Genomic DNA, 25,711 nt, shown 5'->3' with positions numbered 1-25,711 from the left:
CATCTGAACAAAGCAACAAAGCAAATGTAAGGTAGTGCCTGCTGGCATAGCTATCAGTCAGTTAACAATAATTTATGAATGCCTGCCACATGCAGAGTAGAGATTCTGTACTGTTGGCAGAGGCATAATGGTGGTGGTAGTATTGGAATCTGAATACCAAAGAAGTAGAAAATATGAACCCAATATTTTAGCTACAATCTAGTTGAGGAAAGAATTAATCATGTTAAGCTTTGTATTTTTATTGAGTATAAATTATTGGATAAGATTTTACATTTCAATGCCATTAAGCCCTTGACTGGAATGGGCCCATGTTACTGGATTTGTTTCAGGATAAATTGATTATACCTTTTTGAAGAAACACTCAGCCTTAACAAGAAGGCATTTGAGACAGGTGTGTGTGTGTGTGTGTGTGTGTGTGTTGTACATGTATATACAAAAAGCGATTATGTAAATTTGTGACTTTTGAACTGTGGCCCATTTAAGTTTTCCATGCATACTCAGGCTTGTTTTGATGCTCCAGATACAAATTCTGCTGAGAGAATTCAAACATTTTCATATGGAATGTTTAAATTGGCAGGCAAAGAGGAATGAATTAAAGCAGCATCTTATAAAAAATCACTGTGCATTAAAGAAGTCTGCTGCTGAATGAAATGGGCCACAATAGGATAAGGGTATAGGGAAAAAGAAGAAAAGAAACAATACAAATTACCACTAAAAATTACCAGACCCTAGAAAGTTTAACTAAATTAGTTTTCCTCTATCAACAAAGATTGTTTTACAGTCATTAAAATAATTAAAACTCAACTTTATTTGCTACTAGCTTATCTTCTTCCTCTTGCCTAGTCCTTATAACTTTTTCTTCTCTCATCCTGCTTCTTTCCTTTTCTTCTTCTACTTCTCAACTTTGCCTTGATTCCCAGGACTTCATCTCTTTTTTGTCCATCTTTCCCCTGCCCCTTTCTTCATTTCTTTCTTTTTTTGAAAATAAATATATAGTTTCTTATTAGTAAAACTGCCAGCAAAGCACCCAGAGTCAACTTGTTCCCAGCCATAGAACTGAGCTATAGAAGGATTTCCTTTGAAGACTATCTGTGTACCTGTAGTCCTTCCTTTCATGAATCATGTCCAATAGCTAAATAATTATCAGGTTTTATCTACATCTTATGTAGTTATCTACCTTTCACTGTTCCTTTCTATTTCTTCACCACTCCATCTCACTTTGATTACTCTTATAGCTTCCCAGTTTCCAGTCCCTCTTTTCTCCCAAAAAGTTGCCAAAAGAATCTTCTTTAGGCTCAGATCTGATCTTGTCACTCTGGCTCTTAACCTTTCAGTTATTCCTCATACCCTATAGGATAAAATATAATCTTCTTAGACTTTCATTTACGTATAACCCTCAATAATCTGGTTCCCACCTTTCTTTTCATCATCATTTCATACTATACTCTATAGGTTTTACTGTGGAGTATAGTGTGAAATAATGATGAAATGAAAGGTGAACCTTTTATTCCAAACATATGGAACTTAGCCATTCCTCAGACTCAATACTTTTATTTCTCACCTTCATGTCACCCACTACTTATGCCTATAGTTTACTCCTTCCTCATCTCTGCCTCTATCGCCTCCCATGATTGGATTCCCATATCTTAAGTATGTCTTCCTCTTTTCTGCTTATCTTCTTTCAAGATTCAACTCATGTGCTCCTCTGAGAAGCCTTTCAAGAGCATCCTAGATAAAAGTGCTTTTTATTGACTCATTTTTATTTTTATCTGTGTGTATTGTGTCCTCCAAGTAAAAATATAAGAACTCTGAGGGCAGGGACTATTTTATTTTCAATTTTGTAGCTCCAGCACTGGGACCCAACTGAGCAATATTTGCTTAATTGAACTGAGTCGAACTGGCCCCCTCTCCTCCAATCTCAGTCCTTCCTTTGCAAAGGTATTCCTTTACTCAGGCACCTAGGTTTGTTGTTGTTGTTATTGATTATTTCATTTTTGAAAAGGATTGATGTTGAGGGCTAACTTAACAAACTGCTTTATAAATGACTGAAAGTTATGGAACAGAACTTGAAAGCACCCATAGCTTTTAAGATATAACTAATTCACTTTTGATTTCCCCCTTCTCTTTCCAGGTATTTCCTACAGCCCAGAGATAATGGCAGTAAATCCTTGAAACCAGGTGATCTGGGTTCCCTAAGGTTAAATGTGGTTTACACTGAAGATCATGTATTTTCCTCAGATTATTACAGTCCTCTTCGAGACCTCCTGTTAAAATCAGCAGATGTTGAGGTAATTTGGTTGCTTGCACCTCTGGTTTATCTACCAGTGACCTCTCTCAAATTGTCATACACATTTCTATTTCTCATTCTCCCACCAACCAGAAGAGATTGAACCTTTCTCAGATTGTCTCAACAGCTTCCTTTCCATATTTATGATTTTCATAAGACATCTCTCTTACTTTCTTGTTTTTGTGCCCCATTGAGAGATCATTATCTGCTCATACTGGCTGTAAGGAAAGACACACCCAAGCCTTCTGCAGTTAGAACCGTTGATGTGAACCCACAGGCAGTGTGTACAACTTCCTAATTTTGTGTTTGAATGTGAAAAAAAGTAACCTTCTTTCTTTGCTTGATAAAACTTATTTTGTCTGGTTTTAGATGAGAGGTTCTGGAGAAAAGAAATCTTATATGACTGACACCTTTTTTTGTAGTATATGTAATGAGTCAGTGATGTCCAGGGACAATAGAAATATAAAAACTGAATTTGAACCTTCAGAAAACACATTTTTTCATTTTTTTATTTTTACCTGAGAGGTGTATTTATAGTGGCCGGAAATGATGATACCACAGAAAGGGGTGAGGAGAGGGAAACTACTTAACTAGATTTTCATCATTCTCATTTCCCCGAAACCCTGATATTTTATATACAACCAACCTTTTGATCGCAGGAGAGGATTCAGATACAGAGAATTTTGTTTTCTAATTGCTGCCCTTTGGTTATTGGGTGACCCTGACTAGAAACCAAAAATTTCAATAACTCAGATTTAATGAATTCTAGAGCCGGAGGACACCTCTTGTTTTTATTCAGCTGTCATAGCAGCATTCAACTCCTCATTCCCCTACTCATGGTTTTTCTTGACAAAGATAATAGAGAAGTTTTTCATTTTCTTCTCCAGCTCATTTTACAGAAGAGGAAACTGAGGCAAACAAGATCTCACAGTTAGTCTGAGACTGGCTTTAAACTCATGTCTTCTTGACTCCAGGCCTGGTGCTCTGACTAGAAAAACATCTTAGAAATGGTCTAAAGCATTCCTCCTAATTTGCAGATGGGGAAAATGAGGTGGAGAAAATGGCTCATCCAGGATATCACAGTTCATTAAAGGGAAGGCTAGGACTAGAATCTTCATCTGGTATTCTGCCTCCCTAACTAATCTTCCAAGAACACTCTTCCTTCAAGTGAAGTTGAGGTCTAAGAAAACACGGTCTGTTGGGTGCTTGCTCTATGAATATTCCTTTCTCTCTTCTTTGCCAGCCTGTGTCTGCTTCTGCAGCCCACATTTTGGGAGAAGTATGTAGAGAAAAACACGAAGCAGCAATCCCACTTGTGCGCCTCTTCTTACACTATGGCAAAATTGTGCCTTTCATCAGTGCCATTGCCAATGCTGAAGTGAAGAGGACTCAGTGAGTATCAAATAGCCACTCCCTTGTACAAATGGGGGGGAAATAAAACAATCCCCCAAATTCCAGAATTGAAAAAGGATAGTTTATTTAACTGTGGCTCTAAGGGTTATAAAGAACTTTATTTCCCTCAAAATCATGTTAGTGAGGTAAGTGCCATGGCACTCCCATTTTATAGATGAGAAAACTAAGACTTACAGAGTTAAAAGACCTGGCCCTCAATCCCACAATTACTATGTGTCAGAGATGGAATTCACATCAGATTTCCTCATTCCAGATCCTGATTACTTTTCATGGTTTTCAGAAATTAATAGATATGAACAATCATAGTTTAGAGGAAAAAAAATGTAAAAATGCAGACTTTCCTAGGCTTAGGTAATTGAATGATTATAAAATAATCATAAATATTTATAAGATTTAGAGGGAGGAAACTATGGTCTTTTAGTCCAGTTCCCTCATCTAGTAGCTGAAGAAACTGGAGAACAAGAGGTAATCCAGAGTCACACAGCTAGTTTATTTTATGCTTGACAGAAGAAACAAAAGCTAGGATGGCTGACATGAAAAACAAAACAAAGCAAAACAACCAAACACAAAGTGTAGACTTTTTCCTGTTATAATCACATACTAAGGTGGGGTTTTTTGTTTATTTTTTTACTGTCCATTTTTTTTTTTATCCAGGAAGCTATTAGATGAGTGAACTAAGATATCTATGTATCTTATCTTGGGAACTGATTTCATTAGAAGTCTGAGTTTAGCTCACTCTCACCTGTTCCCCTTTTGTTGTATTTTTTAATCAGTCTAAAGATTGTAGTAGCCAAAGAACAATATTTAGATATAGCTGTTAAGAAATCTGTGCAAATGGAGCTGAAAATTGGTAGAAATCACCTTCAGGGCAAATTAGTATTCTGGATACTGAACTCTGCAGTAGGTATGATTGGCAGCTAGAAGGCAATGACTACTTTACTCATGAGAATACATAGCTTTGCTGCCACAGACTGTTCTAGAGGATTCCCTATTTACTAAAGCTGGCACTGAGCAGTTTATTTTGTATAGGATTTTGCAGTGCCTCTTCTATCAACCAAAGGTTTTCAGTCCCAGAATCATTAATCCATTGCTTATTTTTTAAAGATTTTTTTTCTCTTTTGGCAATACAAAGTTCACAAAAAAATTGATAGGTGGACAGTAGCCAAAATCATTGTCTCCTTCATGATCTGAAAAAAAGTATGAATTTTTAACATAGGAAAAAAAGATTTAGAGGAAGTTTAAAATACCTAACAGTTGCATCAACAAATGTTTAAAATGTCTATTAAAGATCTGAAATTATATTCACCACTATTAAGGATTTTCTCAGCAGTCCTTTGTCAGATAGAGGTGTGTTCACAACCCAATCTTAAGCTCCTATGATGGCAATTTAAAAAAAAAAAAATTCTTTTTTTTTTTTCAAGAGCCAAAATTACAGAAATTTATTCTTTTCCAGAGACCCAAATACCATTTTCAGAGGAAATTCTTTAACATCCAAGTGTATCGATGAGACAATGAAGCTGGCAGGGATGCATTATCTTCAAGTTACATTAAAGCCCATTATAGAGGAGGTAAGGACATTAGCCTGAAAAATCTTTGGAGAACAGGTATTTGATTTTTGTCATTTTAGCGTCTCTAAATGGAAAGTAAGGATTTGCTTGAAAATTCAGATAGACATTAAAATCCTGCTTTTCTTCTAATATTCAGCTCAGGTGCCACTTCTTACTTCATTAAACCTTCCTTAATCTCCCTAATTAAAATTTTTCTTTCTTCCCCCAATCTTCCCAGACTACTTTGTTTGGATCTTTCCTGTCCTCCCACTCCTTCTGAGTTACTCCCTAGCTTGTACTATAGACATATTCTACCCTATCTAGATGATTGTAAATTCTTTCCAGGAATCCTTTAAAAATCCTTATATTTTCATTACGTAGTACACGGCGCTATATACAATTGGCACTTAATAAACACTATTTAACCTTGCATTTATAGTGGCAGAGCTGGACTTTTGTTCATGAAGAGGAAGTTTCCCTAGAGTTTGACAAAAATTCATGCCACCTTTTCCATGTTTGGGAAAATTTACTTTAAACAAACATTTGACCTCCGATAGAATAAGCTAATACTAAAAATCTCATTGTCATCAACAAGGACTCCCACTCATTCTGCATTCTTAAAGCAATATGGCTATTGCTAGATATCTTTTGCAGCTGTTTCATGTGGTGACTTTTTATTATCTCCCCAGTACAATGCCATTGTTCTCTTCCCAGGGTAGTAATTGAGTGACAAATTTAGATCTTGTATTTCCTTTCCAAGTGAATCAGCACTTTCCTACCCTAAACTGTTAACTGTGATAACTTGTCAAGAAGTATTTCCCCCTTGAGTGATTTTTGCCAAATTATCCTTTTGCACATGAAATAGTAGCATATTAAGTCATATTCTGCCTTGAGCAATTGAGTAAAAAAATCATTTAAAAACGGAATATAGCTATAAAACAGAAATTGTTATCCACATTTCACAAAGCTTAGCCACCCATCAGCTATTACATAAAAATGTTGTAGTTTAAAGCAGGATAGATTGCGGATGGGAGAGACTAGAGGTGCAAAAATTCGTTTCAACCTGTTAGCCTGTGAATCTGGCTATTTGTAGGCAAGCATGTCAAATCCCTGGAAAAGCGCTAATTGTACTTGCTTAAATCTTTCTTTGGAATAAGTAGAATGGCCAACGGAATGATGTGACATGATCATTCGCATGTATTTCCATAGTACTGGGTATCTATGAAGCTTACTCTCTTTCTGTATATTTGATATCCACTTTATGGAGTCATTAGTGCAAATGTTCTTTCCAGATATGCCAAGTCCACAAACCTTGTGAAATTGATCCAGTAAAGTTAAAAGATGGAGAAAACCTGGAAAACAATATGGTAAGACATTATTCCCTTTACTTTTTTATTTTACACACACATTTTATAATTGAAAATCAAATCTCTTGGTTATTATTTTTCTGGTCTTCGGACAATTTATGGCCTCTTGTTTTACTATGCATGGTAAGTCTGAGTAGAGAATGGTTCCAAGTCATGTTGCTAAGGGATAATCACTGCTGGAGAACTGGTTATTTTGGGAGGATGCAAATTGAAAGATTTTTCTTCTAGCCAAGTTTTGTTTAATTGCCTCTATTTTTTTCTTGTATAAATTTTCCTATTCCAGAAATGCTTCCTTTTATCATTTCCTCATTATCTTCTTTCTTCTCATTTGATTATTGATTCACTAATATCAATTCTTCTTGATAATACCAGTAATCTTCCTTTTAGAATCTCTTTTATTATTCTTAACTTCTAAACAGTTAGAGGATTTCCAATTCATTTACATCACCATACCTTTTAAACCTGTATAATTTGCCCTCTCCCTTTTTTTTGTTAAGCCTTCACAAATGAAATTATTCAAAACAGATGCTCTTTTCCCTGTTTCACAGAATTTGTTCCTTTTTCTTTTCTCTTCCTCTCTTTCTCTTTCCCTTCCTTTCTTCCTTTGGGGAAGCATCATAATATAGTGGATAGAGTGATGGGTTCTGAAGCCAAAAGATGTGGACACAAATCCCACCCACCCAATCTTACTACCTGTATGACCTGCTATGTATAGACATATATTTACATGTTGTTTTCCACAGTAGATTAGAAGCTTCTTCTTTATTTTTATTTTTCTTATCTTTTTAATTTTAATAATTTTTGTTTATTTTATTTTTTAAACTTATATTTTATGTTTTATCTTTTTTATTAATACCCAGTATGATTAGCATGATACCTAGACTATAGTAAACACTTAAAGAATGCTTATTGATTGATTGATTGATTGATTGCTTAATGTCCCTGGGCCTCAGCATCCTCATTTGTAAAATGAAAAGTTTGGATAGATGACCTCTAAAATATCTGTTTAGTTTTTGATTTATGATTCTATCATATTTTCTTTTGTCTAATTTCAATTAAACTATTCTAACCCTTTATCTTAAACTCTTAGGACTTAAGCTTTATTTTCCTTTTTCTTTTCTAAATTTAATTTTTTTGTTTGAATTTAAAGGGAATTCACCCTTAATTCACCTTGCTTTTTTTTTTTTTTTTTTTTTTTTTTTTTTTTTTTTTTTTTTTTTTTTTTTTTTTTTTTTTTTTTTTTTTTTTTGCTGAGGCACTTGGAGTTAAATGACTTTCCTAGGGCCACACAAAGTTAGGAAGTGTTAAGTGTCTGAGACCAAATTTGATCTCAGGTCCTTCTGCCTTCAGGGCCTGTGCTCTATCCACTGCATCATCTAGCTGTCCCATTCACCTTGCTTTTAAAGGGCTCTACCTCTATTTGTTCTTGTCCCTTACTGGTTTTTTGCTCACTTTTCATGTTTTCATCTTTTATCTTAATCCTTTGTTCTGCCTATACCTATGACTTAAATTCTCAGCTCTATTTTCATTATTAGTTCTTAAGTTCTGTCACCATTATCATCATCATTATTATTCCTAGTACCTATTATGCCTAGTACCTGGATGGATCATTATAAATTCCTCTTCATAAAAGCTTCCAATGATGAATCCATTCCTTAAGGGGCTGAACTTCCCTTTCCATTCATAGGTATCATTCCTTTCTCATATAGTAATGATTAAAAAAAAAAAACAACCTTCAACTATATCATACCTCTTTCCCAATTCATTGTCACAACATTTCTGCAAGAATGGTAGGCACATTCCTATTATTTCTCATCTTGCAGATGAGGAACCTGAAGGACAGAAAAAGTAATTCTTTCTGGAGCACATAGTACCAGACGCAGGTCTTAGCAACCAAGTTTCCTAACTCCTGAACTAATGATACATTTGATTTTTAACATAGATGATTATTCTTACGGGGGGGAGAAAGAGTGTATCTTTTCCCCTCATATATTCTTCAGTGAATAATAATTGTTATCATATAATTCTATTTGCCTTCTTAATTTGTATGTGCATTCAGAGAGTAGAAGGCTGATTTTCTGATACAGGTTTTGAGGTCATGACTAGGAAGTACACTGATGCTATTTTGTACTTTTTTTTAATCAGAGAATAAGCACTATACCAGTTTAAGTTGGAGGAACCAAAACTCCAACGTTTTAAAACTTGGCATTTCATAACAAGAGGCTTCTGTGGCTACAAACATCCTATCTACTTAAGGAGTGCTATCTCTGAATAGATGCAGTGGACTTCCTCTACTCCCTTCATTTGCTTTTTATTTTCTAGCTTTCAATCCATATTAGCTGGGATTCTGGGCTTTGACTCAGAAGGGTTTGTACTACTCCCTACCCAAGCTCAATGTGGCTGTACTATGGGTAAGTGGATCACTTACCTTTACAGTTTTTATAGCCTCTATTTGAGAAATGTGAATAATATTATTTGGGTAATAATAATAATAATAATACCTAGAATTCATTTCAAGCTTTAAGGTTTTCAAAACATCTTGTGAATCATTTTACCTTTATAATACCCCTCTGAGGTAGATGCTGTTATTATACCCGTTTCACAGATAAGAAAACCATTGCAAGCAGCAGATAAGTGCCTAGTGTCTTAGATAAGACTAAGTATCATAGATTTGACTTGAACTTGAGTCTTCTGATTTCAGATCCAGTACTCTATCCACTATGCCATCTAGCTGGGTAGCAAGGTGGGGAAAGCACCAAATTTAGAGTCAAATAATATTAGTTTTATTCCTGGCTTGGCTACCTACTAGTTGTATCATTTTTTGTTGTTCACAAGTAATTTCTACAGATCACAGTTTCCTAGATTGAACAATTTAGTTCAAAAAGCATTGGTATAAGACAAAATATTCTAAGTTCTAAGGATAGAAAAGCAAAATCAAAATAATTCCTGTCCTCAGGAAGCCTACATACTACTGAAAAAATGGTGAGGATGAAAAAAGAGATGTTCATTAAGGTCGATTTCTGTTCTAAATCTATGAAACAATATTTGATACATGACAGTAAAATATTTGGATCAATTTTAAATATGTTGCAGGAAAACCTGAGGCAGTATGTTGATCGCATCTTTAATGTTATTACAAAATCTGGGGTAAGCTGCCCAACCGTCATGTGTGATATTTTCTTTTCACTGAGAGAATCAGCTGCCAAACGATTTCAAGGTGAGTTTCCTATATCCATTAATAGTTAGCCTAGTTAAAAATAATTACATTCCCACCTTTGGTAATTACCTTTCTATTTGCAATGTCTCCCAACTATAATTAATGGTGACTTTTTAAAAAGTTAATCCCAAAAGAAAATAGAGAAATTGTTTCAAAATTAAACAACTAGACTAGCCATGATATGATAGGCGGGTTGATAGTTTGTTTGCCTTTTTAATTTTGCAGGGAAGTGGGTGAGGGCAATTTATTCTCTTGCCTACTGTTTCCCTAGGTATCTCTCCTGTTTTCTTTTTTTGGATGTACTTTAAAAAAAAACAATTCCCTGGGACCATTAAAGAATTCCTGGCACTTTCCTCATAGGGTTGGAACCTATTCTGTCTCTTGGCTACCTTCCAGTTCAGATAAATTGCTTCTTTTAGTGTTCCCACTTGGAATTTCCTTAACAGCCTCTTCTTGCTATCAATTAGAGGCATTGTGTTTGCACTGTACACCCTTCCATTGAAGTAGATCTCTATAGATCACTGACTTTCCAAAAACAGTGAAATGGGCATTCTGGAAATGTGTATCATTTCACCCTTTTGTAATAGCCAGAGTGAAAGGGGGGAGGAAGGAGGGGAGAAAGATTTCTGACTGGTCCAATTACAATGCTTGGAAAACTGATTTATCTTGGTCTTGCCATACTGTACAATATTAAATAGGTCATCTTTCATCTTCCTCTACCCAAATTTCTCCTTTAGTCCAAGAGAGGCATCCCTTCCACAGTGAAAGCTTAGGTTTATTAAGTGAAATGGACCTAATCTATCTAAAGAGAAGCCTTCCAGGGCTGTTGAAAAGATAATTTGCCTTACATATTCTAGGAATCCAAATTCTAGCTTCCAAGGGCAAGTGGTTATTTCTCCTCCTAAATGGCTTTGTAGTATTTATGCATTAGTGGCACACTTCTTGCATTCCTGATGCTGCATCCAAAAGATGATGCTTTCTCCAGTGAGAACTTCTTATTTTAAGATCATGCTTAAGTCAGAGCCTCACCATATCCAAACTATTTGGTCCACTAAGTAACAAAGTTCCTTCAATTCCTGTTATCTTCCAGAGTCTAGGATGAAATGACTTTTCTTGGTTACAGGTGACCTGGATGTGAGATATACTGCTGTGAGCAGCTTTATTTTCCTGAGATTCTTTGCTCCTGCCATCCTTTCACCAAATCTTTTTCAGCTCACCCCTCATCATACGGTATGTTTATTGGGGGGATTTTTTTCTCCCTTCCTTGTCATGTCAGACCTTTTCTGTAACACAGATGAGGTTGAGCTCCCTGCTAAGTTCTCTGTGTCCTATGTTAGCAGGTAAAAGATTGAAATGTAAAAATGACCTTTTGCAGGAGTCAAGGATCAGCCTATTAAGAATGAATTATGAATATAGCAAATACCTGCTATTTAATGCCTGACTAAAGATAGATTGCACCGTGGAACTTATTTGCCCTTTGATTTAAGCTTTCACCAAGGTTGGATGGTGGTATACTTTGGCAGTGATTAATGACAGATTTAAAAGTTCTTGGTGGCTTAGCAGCGTGACATAGAAATAAGAAACTGGAGTTTACTCCCTGTCACCATGGGGATTTTTCCAAGGGAGAAATTTTTATTTTCCCCACTAGCAACTTAGCCATTTATTTAACAAGTTACATTCTGGCAAGGAAAAAAAAAAGAGAAATATGTCTTCCCTGTCCTTATGGAACATGCTGTTACATATAGAACTCCTTTCACATTAAACTTACAAAGCCATTTGAAAAACTGAAATAACAGACCATCATTTGGAGAGATAAGTAGGTGCTTGCTTGGCACCCAGTTGGATCCTGTAACTTGGAAGAAGCCCTTTATATATATTTCCTTTGGAAAATAGTGAATGTCCTACTCACACGAGTGTCAGAATTGATTTACAATATTCTGGTGCTAAATATAGCAACATGACGGTTTCATTTATATTGTTTATATATTTTTTTTCCCATGTTCTGACTTATGATTCAGTTTCCCAGAAGGGAAGACCTCTCTACCAAGGAAGATCTGTAATTATTTATACAACTTAAATTGCATAAGATAGTTGTCTAGATGAATGAATTAAGCTGAATCAGCCAGTATGTATAGGGTGGGGCCTTGAATCTAGAATTTCTTGACTCTTCAGACTAGCTTTGTTTCCAGTCCACCAGGATGCCTTGCTTGTGTCCACACAAGATATACATTATATATTTGGGTATTTGTGTGTTTATTTGTAAACCATGTGTTTTTGTACTGTTTAAATATTTAATCATGTGATTTCTTGACTCAGTTTATACAAATTTTGACAAGATTCTCTTCTCTAGGGCTGCAGTTTTAACTGCAGTTATCCCCTCCACATCACAACTTTCCCTATCATGGTTTTGATATATCATGGGTTGACGTAAGAAATTAAATGGGAATTTTGGGAGAGTTTTGAGGAAGTCACAGACAATATATTAAGGCTGGTAAAGAACACAGAAAAAGTTTAAAATTTAGAAATGCATAAAATATGTGTATTTGATCAACATATTTGATCTTTTAACATCATAATAATTTAGTCTTCTTCTCTGATTCGAAGGGACAATAAAAAAATTTCATTTGGATTTTCCAGAGTACAGGGGCACCACACCCCTAATCTCTGCAATATGGAAGGGATAAATATAGTTATTTTTGTGGTGGTGGGAGTAGTTGTTGTTCAGTTGTTGAGTTGTGTATAACTCTTCATGACTCCATGGACCATAGCACACCAAACCCTTCTATATTCTACTATGTCTGGCCAGGTTCATGTTTATTCTTTCCATGTCACTATCCATCCTCTGATATCCCCTTTTCTTTTTGTCTTCAATCTTTCCCAGCATCAGTCTTTTCCAATGAGTCCTGTCTTTATGAAGCCAAAGTATTTACATTTCAGCTTCAGTTTTGACCTTTCAGTGAATAGCTTGAAGTAATTAATTTAAGCATTGTTTGATTTGATCAAGTATTTAAGTATTGACTGATTTGATCTCCTTGCTGTTCAAGAGATTCTGTGGAGCTCAACTTTCCTTGTAGTTCAACTTTCAAAGGTATACATTATTATTGGAAAAACCTTTGTCAGCAAGATGACGTCTCTGCTTTTTAGTATGCTTTCCAGATTTGCCATAGCTTTTCTTCCAAGGAGCAAGCCTCTTAATTTCATGGCTACAGTTACCATCTGTGGTGATCTTGACTCCAAGAATATAAAATCTGACAAACTGCTTCCATTTTTCCTTCCACTATTTGCCAGAAAGTAGTGGAACTATACTGTTGCCATGAATACTGTACACTTTGTATTAAATTTGGATCAAAGTATAATGTTTCTGTTTTCTTACCTTTGATAGGACCCACAGACTTCTAGAACCTTAACACTTATCTCCAAGACTATACAGACGCTGGGCAGTTTATCCAAATCTAAATCTGTAAGTCTCATCCTTTATCCCCCTACTTTGTTAGAAGTACTTTGCTTTTTAAAAATAAAACAATCAATTGACATTTAACTACTTTGTTAATGTAATGAGCACCAATTACTTCTTTCTAGTTTGTATTTGTAAATTTGGAATATAGCCAGACTTAACTGATTTTCTAGCTTTCTTTGTTCCTCATGGCAGAGGGGGAAAAAATAGGCAGAATTTAAAACTTATTGCTACATATATTTCAACTTTATTTCTACTTAGAACTGTCCCTAGATGTCATGTCTATTGGAGAGAATACCCTGGTCCAGGCTCTGGGAAATGCCTTGTTGCTTGGCTAGGGCAAGGAGGAGGGAAGAAAGAGAAGAGATAATTTTACATTAAATGTTGAACCATTATAAATTTAATAGGCCCATTAACCCACACTGAGATCAAGGAAAGGAGAGTAGTATTTTCTGCCTCTTCTATGCATGCCTTTGAAATGGTTATTCTTTTTTTGAACTCTTCTGTAAAACTTCCCTTAAAATTCATTTTAATCTAGATTTACCAACATTAAAAAAAACATTGTGTGCACATGTGGATAGGATTTTATTCTGATGGAGGTGAGGAGGCAAAATGCTACTTGCTTCTTTATTATTTTGCCCTAGGCCTTCATTGTCAATCTCATACCAGAAATAGCTATATGACTGGTGGTATTTGGGGAACATCCATTCTTAATTTTCAAATAGCAACAACAATTTAAAAAAATTGGGATACATAGGTAGAGATAGACTTTGTTAAAAATAACCAGAGGCTGAAAGTGGGTGAATGGCATCTCAGTCTACTCTATCCTCACTTTTCCAAAAAGCATGAGTCAAATCCTTGTTATATCTAGTTCAACAAACAACTTTTATATCAGGTTCATTTCTGAATGTTAATAGACTCCATTTTATGATCCCTTGCTCTCATTTGCTCTATTATTATTTTAGGAAGGGCATTTTATCCAATGGTTGTGCTCTAAATGAAACTAAGCTTATTAAATCACAGGACTTAACTAGCTATCATTTAATGGCAAGTCCTTTTAGTACTTTTCAGTAAAAGTGAGATAGAAAACAGGGGTTTTTTTGGGGGGTGGTAGTAATTTTTTTTAAGCAAATGGCCTTATAAGCAATGACTTGTTACATTCTCCACTTATCTTATCCAAATTTTATTGGTTTAGAAAAAGAGAAGGGTTCTATGCCTGAATCCAATACCTCCACAGGACTTCATATAGTTTCTTCTTTAAAAAATAATGTATCTTTTTAAAATTTACATTAAATTAGAGCTCTAGAAGTATTTATTTTTGAAACCAGCACTTTTAATTATTGTAGTTTTTAGGTAGTAGAGGAATATTTCCAATTTTAAGAACTTATTATGAAAATCCATAATTTAAAAATTAATTAATGGATTTTTTACAATTAAAGTTTTACTAAAGGATTCATCATAGGATTTCTCCAAGTGTTTATTTCTTCCAGAACTGTTAAAAATAGGTTTAAATTTATACAAATTTGATGAATATACAAATGTATACAATTATATGATTATTAAATACAAATTAATACAATATCCAATTCTACCACTAAAACTCACATAATGACAGTTAACTATTTACTCATTGATTTTTTAAAATGAGATATAGAATATCTCCTTTTCTCTTCTCTTTTTTTAAAATTTCTAAATTGCCATAATATTCAGTTGAATATTGTTGGGGTCTTCCGATTATTCAATAGATTTGGCGGGGAGGGGAGGTAACTCAAGACCCATACTACAGTTAAAATCTTTTGTTACAGGCCAGTTTTAAAGAGTCTTACATGGCTACATTCTATGATTTCTTCAATGAGCAGAAATATGCCGATGCAGTAAAAAATGTAAGTAAATAAAAATAATCATTCAATGGTTATCTAGTCATTTGTACATTTTAATTGCACACACACACACACACACACACAGGGAGGAAGGAGAAATGTAAATGCAAAATTGTAAGAGTCTTTGTCCTTATTTTAATTAGAGGGTACAACATGCATAAGGGAATGGTAATTATAACAGAAGTTTTAGTCCAGAGAGTCATAGTAATTGTGACTAAAGCCATAGGACAGTGGATTGTCATGCTCTTTCCAAGAGAGATGCTAGTATCAATTTGACAAAAGCAAGAAGTAGAAAGAGTGGAGAGCTGGAACAAGGAATAGTCTCTCCCCCTGCCCCCCCCCCACCATATATACATGGAATGCTTACAGAAATTCATTATGTGCTTGATCATAAATTCCAGGTATATTTAGGAAAATGGGAATTTATATGCTTTATTTTAAGACCTTGATAAAAAAAATAAAACCGGAACTTAATGATTCTAGCATAAAAGACAATATAATAAAATATAAAATTCTAGAATTAAATAATGATTATATGCTCAAAAGATGTAGGCCTAAAATAAAGCTTTTTAAAATAACAGATTTTAAAATTCTTTCAAGTTCAGCTTTTGATTAAAAACAATTTCAACTATTTCTCTCTCCCCTTCTAAAAACAAACACAAACCTAATTGTGGGTTGAGGCTCAACTACAGCGATAGGTATGCTTATCCTTACAAACAGTCAGAATCCCAGGGGAAATTAAAGGTTTAGGAAGCTTGTTTTAAGGAATTGAGAAAGTCACTGAAGAAGAAAACTTTTTTAACAGGCAAGATATTTTGATTCCAGGGGCTCAGGAAAACCCCAGCTCTCCAAAAGTAATTCATAGAACACTTATAGGATTACATTTCCTAATTATCTTAATTGCCCAATTAGATAGATATCTTAAATTAGATTAAAGTAAATTGAAGATCTTAAATTCCCCAATTAGATATTTAGCCTTTTGTCCCCCTCTTAAAATGTAGGTGCTCAAAAAGAGCCCCTATTCCATTTTGTTAGCAATTTATACCTTGCTGTGAATTTGGGATATTATTTCTCTTCCTTCAAAATAGGTGTCCTTAGAACTGGAGGTTATTATCTTTTTAAATGCTGCACTGTGTAATGAGAATACAAAGAGAGGTAAAAACAGGATTTCAAATAACTATGTACAAGATATGTAGAGTAAAAATGAGAGGTGTTATCAGAGAGAAAGCAAAAAGGTTTCTCATCTCTCCTTTTGGGTGATTTTTAATTAATTATTATAAATATTCTAAACCAATGTTTTTCTTCTTCCTGCCTGCCTGCCTGCCTGCCTGCCTTCCATCTGGACATTTTTCCTCTTAAGTTCTTAGATCTGATTTCATCCTCTGGAAGACGAGACCACAAGAGTATAGAGCAACCTATATTACTTAAAGAAGGGTAAGATTATGTTTATTACAAAGTGGAAATTCTGAGATGTGGACAGGGAGGAAAGAAATCTGAGTCACTTGCCTTTGTCCTTTTGGTTTTTTCCTAATATTATTTTACTTGATTTCCACTTTTGATTTTTCCTTTAAAAAAAAAAAAGAACTATTTTCCTTTTGTGCCTAGAAATGACAGCTATCCAATTTGCCTGGCCACAGTTAATGCAAAATTAATTAATAAACCATGAAATGCCCAAAGCCAGGATTCTGGTGTGGAGGTTGTCCAAGATATTGCACAAGCCAAGGAAAAATCTGGAACCACAAAACAATGATTTATAGAGATCATTGTTTTAAACCTTTAACCAAATCCAAGTAGGAAAATCAACTGTCAGTTGATGGGATTCATTGCTAACAGTAATAATTTAAATCTGTATATAATTCCCAAACCTATTTTGTCCAACAGGTCATTTTAAGAACTACCAGAGAACTCAAAACTATCAATAATCTCTCTATAACCATATGTTCCCTGTTATTATAAAAGTTTTCTTTTACACTCAATCCACATCTTTTATATGATAAAAGCCCTTACCTGCCTTCCACATGAAAAGAAATGTGATGTCAGTCATTCTGAACAGTGGTTGGTAGTAGTGGTGTGGTATATAGGAGTTCATGAATGTTTTAAAAAATATTCTGATAAAAATTCTGATAACTGTATTTTAAGATAATTTTCTTTATAATCTTATGTATTTCATTTTATTTTATGCATTTAAAAACATTACTCTGAGAAAGAGTCCATAAGCTTCATCAAACTGCCAGAGAGGTACAAGATACAAAAAATATATTTAGAGATAAAGGGGAGCTAAAAGATCATTTAGTTTGATCCATTTACTTTCTAAATGACAAACCTCAGTCCTAACTTTCTCAAAAACTAAGTAGTAGTCAGATTCTAAACCAAATGTTAAATGCCATTCCTATTATTTCAGGCTTGTTAAGCATATATTTTTATAGAATAATAGATTCTGAGACCTGGAAGGGGCCTTAAAGGTCATCTAGTTTCACCCCCTACCCAGTACAAAACTGCCCCCTGCAGTATTCCTGACAAGCAAGCATCAGATTTTCATTTGGCCAATTAAGCTAGGGTTTCTGCATCCCAGACTTATGAAGCTATTTTTTTAAAAAAACTAAAATGTAACATTTTACATTTATCTCTGCTAAATTGTGTCTTTTCATCACCAGCAAGTTAGTTACAAGGTATGACACATATGTGTACATATACATATGTAGTTATATATTTTTAACATACATAGAAATATAACATGTTTTTATTTTTATATAATTTAATATAAAATATATTTTTATTTATATATATAATATGTAATACTTTGGCCACCATTATTTTAAAGCACAATAACTCATGATGATCAATTCCCAACATGTGGAAGGTTTTCATTATGTGTTAATGTAGTGTATATTCAGAGTAATTAAATCACATGATCCTAGGTTTAGAGCACTTGTAAAGTGATGGGGTTGAACTAGATGATATCCAAGTTTTATTTTGCTTTAAACCTAGGAATTGCTTTAACTATACCATATTTCTCTATCTCCTTCCAAAAAGGTCTCATTAAAATTTATGTCAAAGATCATATTGAAATTCTGATGCTCATGTCTATAATCTTCTCCAGCCTTCCTATCTAGAAACTTTATCGGGAAAGGAAATGAGGCTAGTTGCTTGGTGATTTCAAGGACATGAGAGGGCATTGTTGGGACCTTTGTTCCCCCTTTCCATAAAAGCCAAATTGGGAAATTCCACATCTGTGAATGTGCCTTTGGAGTTGGCTTCCATGTCCCAGAATTTTTTCCTAAGGAACTGCAGGATCTTTCTCATCCCCACATCAGGTTTTCAGAATGAGTAAACAACAATGGCCTTCTTGGAGCCCACAATCTGGCTTCCAGTCTGAATTGCATTGTTATACTCAACAGGGGATATTCCTCAGTGATATTAGTCATACAGAGACATCACTAACTAACTTGAACATGGAGCCCATATAGATCATTTTCAAGACCAGTCTTTTCTCTTGAGTCTATTTAATGTTAATAGGTGCTGACAATACTGCCTTAAAAATTACTTAAATGTGGTTTTGGCTTAATAGATAAGAGACTAAACTATATATATATATATACATAGTCACAAAAATAACTTGAATTTCAACTTTGTTTTAGGTTGTGTGACTTAGAAATTTATGTCTTTAAAAACTTGAATCGACTCAAGCTAGAAGTTATGCACATAGACAAATACAGTCATCCTAATATATTAAATTTGAGCCTACACAAATTTTTAGGAAGTTACTCAAATGACTGATGAATAAAGCAACTAGAACAATGTCTTGAGACTTAGTGTATGCTCAATAAATATTTATTGAATGAATAATGAACAATGAAGCTTACAGTCAGGGGTGACAGGACTATGAGCTTTCATTTCCAATCAATGATCTGCCTTGCTTTATGTACAGTTATGTACAGTACAGCATGCAAATTGAGGTTTATGGATGTACTCGACTTTCACTACACAATAAGAATGATGAATAGTAAAAATTCAGAGAAATGGAGGAAGGCTTGCATAAAATGATATATACAATGACTATAGTAATACAAAAAAAAGATAATAAAAAAGGAAGACAAACTCTTGTCAAGTACAACAGGCAATCTTAGTAACTTACTATCAAAGTTAACACAACACATCCTATCCGAGTTAACATCCACACATCCTTCCTTTCTTTTTACAATTGGTAAACTGCACAAGTAAAAAATGCCATGTCAGGCACAGTCACACCATGAGGAAACTTTATTTAGCAGTCTTTGGGAGCATATTTTAAGCAAAGCTGCCACATATCTATCATTATTTGAGGCATAATAATATTCCATGGCATTCAAATATCATAGTATGATTAGCCATTACTCAATAATTGGGCTTTTTTGGTACTAGGGAAGGTATGTATGTTAAGAAACCCTACAATGAATATTATTGTTGGAGGAGGTCCTCATATTAGAAGATCCTCCAGTAAGGCAATCCCTCTGTTTACCTTGAGAAATACCTTCATCTGCAAAATGGGAAGCTTGGACCCAATGATCTCTTAGGATTCTTTTCAGAACATTCTATGACTCTGGATGTTCAGATTTAGGACTTGCTTAAATCAAGATATATTTGCAAGAATTCTTCCCTACTAAAGCTCATATCCTCCAGTGTGATTCAACATTTTTTGTATTCTTTAAAAAATAAATTTTTATGTATATTTCATTTTATATAACAGCACCATTCCCAATCTTGTTTTTCCTAATTAGTTTTTCTAAGTCTTTCTTCCATTTTGCTTGTGCCTGATTGTTTTTCTGCCTTTTCTCATTTGACCCATTGGCTGCTATGGTAAAGGATTCTTAATCTAGCAATAAACAGTTGATAGTAATAGTTCATGCAGGTAAGATGTAAGGAGACACTTGGCAAGTCGCTTTAACTTGTGGTGGTCTGTCACGTGTCACGTGCCATAAGAGCTGCCACAAATGTTTTTGTCTGGACTTGGCAAAGGAAATTGTGGTTCTCTTGACATACTTGAGATGCCATTAGCAAACTCCTTGGGCTAAACCTGTAATATGTCTCACAGGTAGAAGAAATTATTCTGTTTCCCTTTGCTTCTGGTATTTTCCAAGTAACACAATGTCTTCCTTTTGCTGCTTTTTTATTTGAAACTAAACACTTCCTGAAGAGTGGAATGCTAAAGTTTGGGTAGGGACAAGGAAGGCCTGCAGCCCTCCTTGGATATTTGATGGGCAAATGCCAGAAAAATTCTGGTGTAGTTTTAACCCCATTATTGCCTGTCTCCTTCAGTTCTGCAACTAGGAAAGATTCTGGCTGAGATTTACTTCATTGTTACCTTGTCAAGCTGTGATATATGAAAAGAGAAGCAGTTTTTATGAATTCCACCACTCCTTCACTTTCTGTTGTGTGACCCAAGCTTCATGATTGGTAGGATTCTCCATATTTTTATAGAAAAAAAGTGGGAGGAAGAAAGAAGGAGAAAGGGAAGACGGAAGGAAGAAAAAAAAACTACCCTGCCCTATCAACTACAGTCCACCCCTTTATTTTTGGTTTTCCATGAAGAATTCACTTACACTCTACCTCTTTCAGGACTCAGGATGAGAACTGTAAATATTTCTAACAGGCTTTATGGAGAGCCAATTTTAACTCTCTCTTCCCCCTCCAATTAATGACACAGTTTAGGAACAAAAAAAAAAAACAAAAAACAAAAAAAACTGATGTTTAAATAACACTAAAAATTCATGAACTTCTTTGAATGTTTTATCTTGTTGAATTCTGGTGAGGTAGGTGCTATTGTTTACATTTTACAGATGAAGAAACTGAAGCGGTACTCTTTGTCCAGGGTCACACAGCTACTAAGTATGTGAGACTGAATTTGAATTTGGGTATTCCTGATTCCAAAACCAGCACTCAAACCACTGTACTTTCTAGCTTCCATGGTTACAAAAGTCTTTATCATTGTCATAAAATAGTGCCACAACATATCTATAATTTGGGTGGATGGGTAAAGTTGGGGAGAGAAGTGGGTAGAGAAAGAAATATGATGGAGGGGAAAATGGGATTCAAAAATCCCATTCTTCCAGATCCATATTTTGTTAGGGTGGCTATTATCTATTTGAAGAGAACAAGTGCCCAGATCATTTTAAGAAAGCTAGGTAGGTAGCTCAGTGAATAGAAGCACTGAATGTGAGGTCAGAAATATGTGACTTTAAATCTTCTCTCAAAACTTACTTGCTTTGTGATCTGGACTGATCATTTATTTTTTGCCATACTTCCATTTTCTCATCTCTGACGTGGAGATAATAACATTATCTCCCAGTATTGTTAGAGTATATAATGAGGTAATAATTATAAAACATAAATGATAGGTCTTATTATTGCCATAATCATGTAACTAATATTATCTTCTTGAGGAGGGCTCCCATCCTAATAAGGAAATGGGATAATTAGGTGATCGGGCTACCAAATGGCACCAGAATTGAACACATAGCAATTCTGTGAAAGGATCAACTCCTTTTTTTGCCTAGAATGCCATTTCTGCTAACCCAACGTTTTCCCTTTTCCTTTTAACTAAGTCTAAGTTGTTAAAAGGGCTTAGGATGATTCAGCCTTGCTTTGATTTCATGGACAAAATAGAAGAAAAGGGAGAGAGTGGAAATTCTCCTTCTTTTGTTACTGAGATTCCTTTTGTAACTGGTCCTTTCCTGACTTAATGGGGAAAAGGCCTCATTGTGCTTTCTATTCGCATGAAGAGGATAAACAATATAGTATTATAAATCTTATGGCCTTTCTACTCATAATCTTTGAGCATCATACCCAGTTGATTTAAGTGCATTAAATATTGCTTTCTTCTTAATATACCTCTTCCACTGCTGAGGGCATGTTTCTAATGCAGTTTTTCCACTGATGTTTTTCACTATCATACCAGAATTTGATAGATTTATCGCTGAAGATGGAAAGAAAGGAATCTGGGGAGGGTGGATAGGATCAGGATTTGGAGTTGAAAGTTTTTAGTAAAAATCCACCATTAACTTTTACACTACATGCCCAAGTTTTTCAAATGTAATCATTTAAACATTTTAATGGTAAGTTTAAAATTAAGTTGACTAAAATCGAAAGCAGCTTGAAGATTCACATATAGGTATTGGCTAATTATTCTTGCTATGAATACTTGGACTTTTATATTTTGTCACAGCAGGAAAAGTGACTGGTATGTGTCTAAAATGTGTTTGCTTGGAAAAAAAAACATGAATGTCACTAGCCTGTCCAATTTATAATAGGTTTATGATCAAGAGAGCACAAGGAAGAAAACGCTTCGGGATGAAGAACTTTAAGAAGAGATGGTTCCGTCTTACAAATCATGAATTTACTTATCAGAAAAGCAAAGGTAACAAGAAAGGTTCGCTTTTCAGTTGTTTTCTGACTTTTCAAATACTTTCAAAAGCATTAAGTGAAGTGCTTGTAAGAAAAATGAGAACTCAGAGGCCATGGGCAATTAGAATGGATTTTTTTTCTTTCTGAAGAGAGAACCCAACAATGCTATCCCTACCTCCCCCAAAATACTAGATTGAATGAGAAAAAGGATATAAGAACTTCTCACTTGAGAGTGAACCTGAATTACCCATAAAATCAACAGAATGAGAATTATTAAGCAGCCACTTTTTATCCTGCTTCTTTGCTTATGTTTCTTGACAATTAGGTAAAATCAATATCATTTTTTTCAATTGGTAAGACAATCAACAAGCATTTAAAGAAACAACAAGCATTTATTAAATAGGCATTTACTATTATGTGGCATTGCTGTGGGAGGTGCTAGGGATACAACAACAACAACACTAATAATAATAACTAACATTATATGGTACTTACTATGTGCCAGGCACTATGCTTAGTGTTTTTACAATCATTACCTTATTTGATCCTCACAACTTTGGGGGGGGGGAGGTGAAGGGAACAGGTGCTGTTATTATCCTCATTTATAAACAAGAAAATTGAGGCAAGCAAAATTTGAGTGCCTTGTCCAGGAAGACACAGCTAGTAGTGTCTAAGGTTGCATTTGGACTCAGGTTTTCATGACTGCAGGCCTAGAGCTCTATCCACTGTGCCATCTCACTGTCCCAGGACAGAAATGAGAATGCCCTTGCCCTCAGGAAGCTTACAATATGTTAGTATACATTAAATAATTCACTGACATAGGATATTAATGAAAACTAGACTAGGATCAGTACACATTTTCTTGTACTGTCTTCTTTAAAAATTGATAATAATAAATAAAACTGGCACTCACATTCTTTCTAAAGGTAACCATAGTTATTTATCTTCTTTCCTCTGCATTCCAAAGGTTAGAGGTCTTGTTTGCCACAATTCTTTTTCCTTTTTTGAAATTTTTTCTCCTTGTATTCATCCCTAGGATTCTGAACTAAGTTCTTCTTTTGCCTGACCTTTTCCAACTTTCCTCTTCTTCTCCACATCTAAAACAAGAAAAAAAAGTGTAAATTCTCTCTTCTTGCTTTAGAATTTTAAAAGTTTGACAGTTAAGTATTTAAGCATCAGGATTATACTTTAAATAGGAAAAATAGGTACTTCAATTTTCTTTTACAAACATTCATTGTGCTTTAGATTACTTTGCAAGTGCACTATAAAAGTTCTTTTTTTGCCAAAGATACAGTAAAACTGTTGTTCAGTATTGTCTGCATACTCACAACCTTTTTGTTCCATTGTACTAATACAAGGTTAGATAAGAGAAAACTAACAGGGAATCTGTTAATAAGGATACAAAGAATTCAAATCCCTTGAAGACACTATATGTCTTCCTTTGAGAATTTTTTTTCCAACTCTATCTAACTATTTTTCTCCTCCAAATAATTCTTCTTATCTTAGGCTAATACAAACTTTTGCCTATTTCTAAGGAAGACTGAAATTGCCAAGAAAGAGAAGGCTCAACATGGAATACAGACTAGAGAATTGCTTGGGTTTTGGATTCAGGATCACCTTAGGGTTCAAGGTCTGCCCATAGGCAGACACATCCTAGCTGTATGATCTTAGTGAATTACTTAACCTGTCAGTGTCCTCAAACAGCTCTCTTCTCTCTTTTTAAGAAGAAATATTTTAAATACCTTTGGTCTATTTTTCTTAAAGAATGACTCTTTAAGTGTTCTATCAAAAATGTCATTACTAAGTTATTTAAAGAGGAAAAAAGACACGTTTTAGAAAAACAAAGGCAGAAAGATGTATTTTCTACAAATTAGTTGCTGATCTGTTTTGGTGGAATTCCCAACACCAATGAAATCACATGCTCGCCCCCCCCCCAAAAAAAAAAAAGGAAAAGAAAAAATAAAGATTGAGTTGCTTTAACATCTTTTACAAACAAAATGCAAGTAACTTCTTGAGAGAAGCCAAGCCAGAAACATTCAATAAAATTAGTGGACAAAGTAAAACTCTGCCCTATTTATTCATCAGCCTTTCTATTTTTGTTGACTTCCATCAGGAGACCAGCCTCTTTATAGCATTCCTATTGAGAACATTCTGGCTGTGGAGAAATTAGAGGAAGAGTCCTTCAAAATGAAAAACGTGAGTACTGCTTTTGAGACATTTTTGTCTTTTCTTAAGTGTCTATCCTGTTTTCTTCTAGCTCCTGTTCTTTTTTCCCCTACTCCCTAAAAACCTATGTACCATCCTTGTTCACTGAATTGTGTTATCCTAGTTACCCATATTCTTGAGGAGCTCTGGGAAAGGCTATGTTAGTCTTCAGTCCAACAACCCTCAAGAGCAGCTTAAATTTCCTCTTGGCATGGATGACTACAATAGAGTCCATGGATGCTTGCCCAGGAAGTGGTTTTAGAACTGAAATGGCATCGGTCCAACTGTTTCCAAGAGTGGTCCTAACTCTACATTGACTTGAAGAAATTAAGCTCTCTCAGAGCATCATTTGGTGGTCACACCATAGCCCTCAGAACTGGGAGCTGTTAAAGACACAAAGAAACAAATTAGACCTGGACTCTAAAATGACACATTAATATTTGCTTATGAATAAAAAAGACTGTGATATGGGCAGCTCCCAGCCCTATGAGTGACAGGATTTTTCTCAGTTATATTTAAGCTTGTTTAAAATTAGGCAATTGAAAGAAGATCATATGACTAAATGGAAAAAATCTATTTATAAATGACTCTGCAACACTTCATTTAGTTTTTATTGACTATTTAAATGTTTAAAACAACTAAGATGTTTTCCAGTCTGTGACTAGATGTATCAGTGTCTGTGAAGTGGAGTTGGATTGTTGCCCTCCCTGAGATGCCTAATAACTGGTCTATATAACTGTCACATCATGTTTTACATGCTTAGAATTCAAGCTGGGTAGTGATCTTACTTTTAAGACGATTACCATGTAGTTAGAAGAAACTAAAAGATAAATAAGTAGTGAAAAAGCAAATTTTCTGACTCTCAGTTGCACCAGCCACTACTTAGCTATTTACAGCTTTCTTTGAAAAAATAAAACAAGATGAGGTAGGAAGATTTGGCTCTCAGTTATTCAAGGACTGA

At 34.7% G+C, this 25,711-nt stretch overlaps 1 protein-coding gene across 2 annotated transcripts in view; it reads left to right on the top strand.

The window, feature by feature from the left end:
- The window catches only part of RASA3 (RAS p21 protein activator 3), a 274,639-nt gene that overhangs the window by 225,792 nt on the left and 23,136 nt on the right, over nucleotides 1–25,711 (top strand). Inside the window, exons 10-20 of one of the 2 annotated variants that reach the window (XM_031958761.1) lie at nucleotides 2,132–2,288; nucleotides 3,531–3,679; nucleotides 5,154–5,268; nucleotides 6,540–6,614; nucleotides 9,708–9,831; nucleotides 10,955–11,061; nucleotides 13,214–13,291; nucleotides 15,091–15,168; nucleotides 16,526–16,599; nucleotides 22,452–22,558; nucleotides 24,659–24,741. In XM_031958761.1, coding sequence (XP_031814621.1) covers nucleotides 2,132–2,288; nucleotides 3,531–3,679; nucleotides 5,154–5,268; nucleotides 6,540–6,614; nucleotides 9,708–9,831; nucleotides 10,955–11,061; nucleotides 13,214–13,291; nucleotides 15,091–15,168; nucleotides 16,526–16,599; nucleotides 22,452–22,558; nucleotides 24,659–24,741 — 1,147 coding nt within the window. Of the gene's footprint in view, nucleotides 1–2,131; nucleotides 2,289–3,530; nucleotides 3,680–5,153; nucleotides 5,269–6,539; nucleotides 6,615–9,707; nucleotides 9,832–10,954; nucleotides 11,062–13,213; nucleotides 13,292–15,090; nucleotides 15,169–16,525; nucleotides 16,600–22,451; nucleotides 22,571–24,658; nucleotides 24,742–25,711 lie in introns of both variants that reach the window. The other variant, XM_031958760.1, reaches the window with a different exon arrangement.

Source organism: Sarcophilus harrisii, chromosome 3, assembly GCF_902635505.1.
Source record: "Sarcophilus harrisii chromosome 3, mSarHar1.11, whole genome shotgun sequence".
NCBI lineage: Eukaryota > Metazoa > Chordata > Mammalia > Dasyuromorphia > Dasyuridae > Sarcophilus > Sarcophilus harrisii.
The sequence above is the reverse complement of the archived record's forward strand: the minus strand, read 5'-3'. Positions and strand labels throughout refer to the sequence as shown.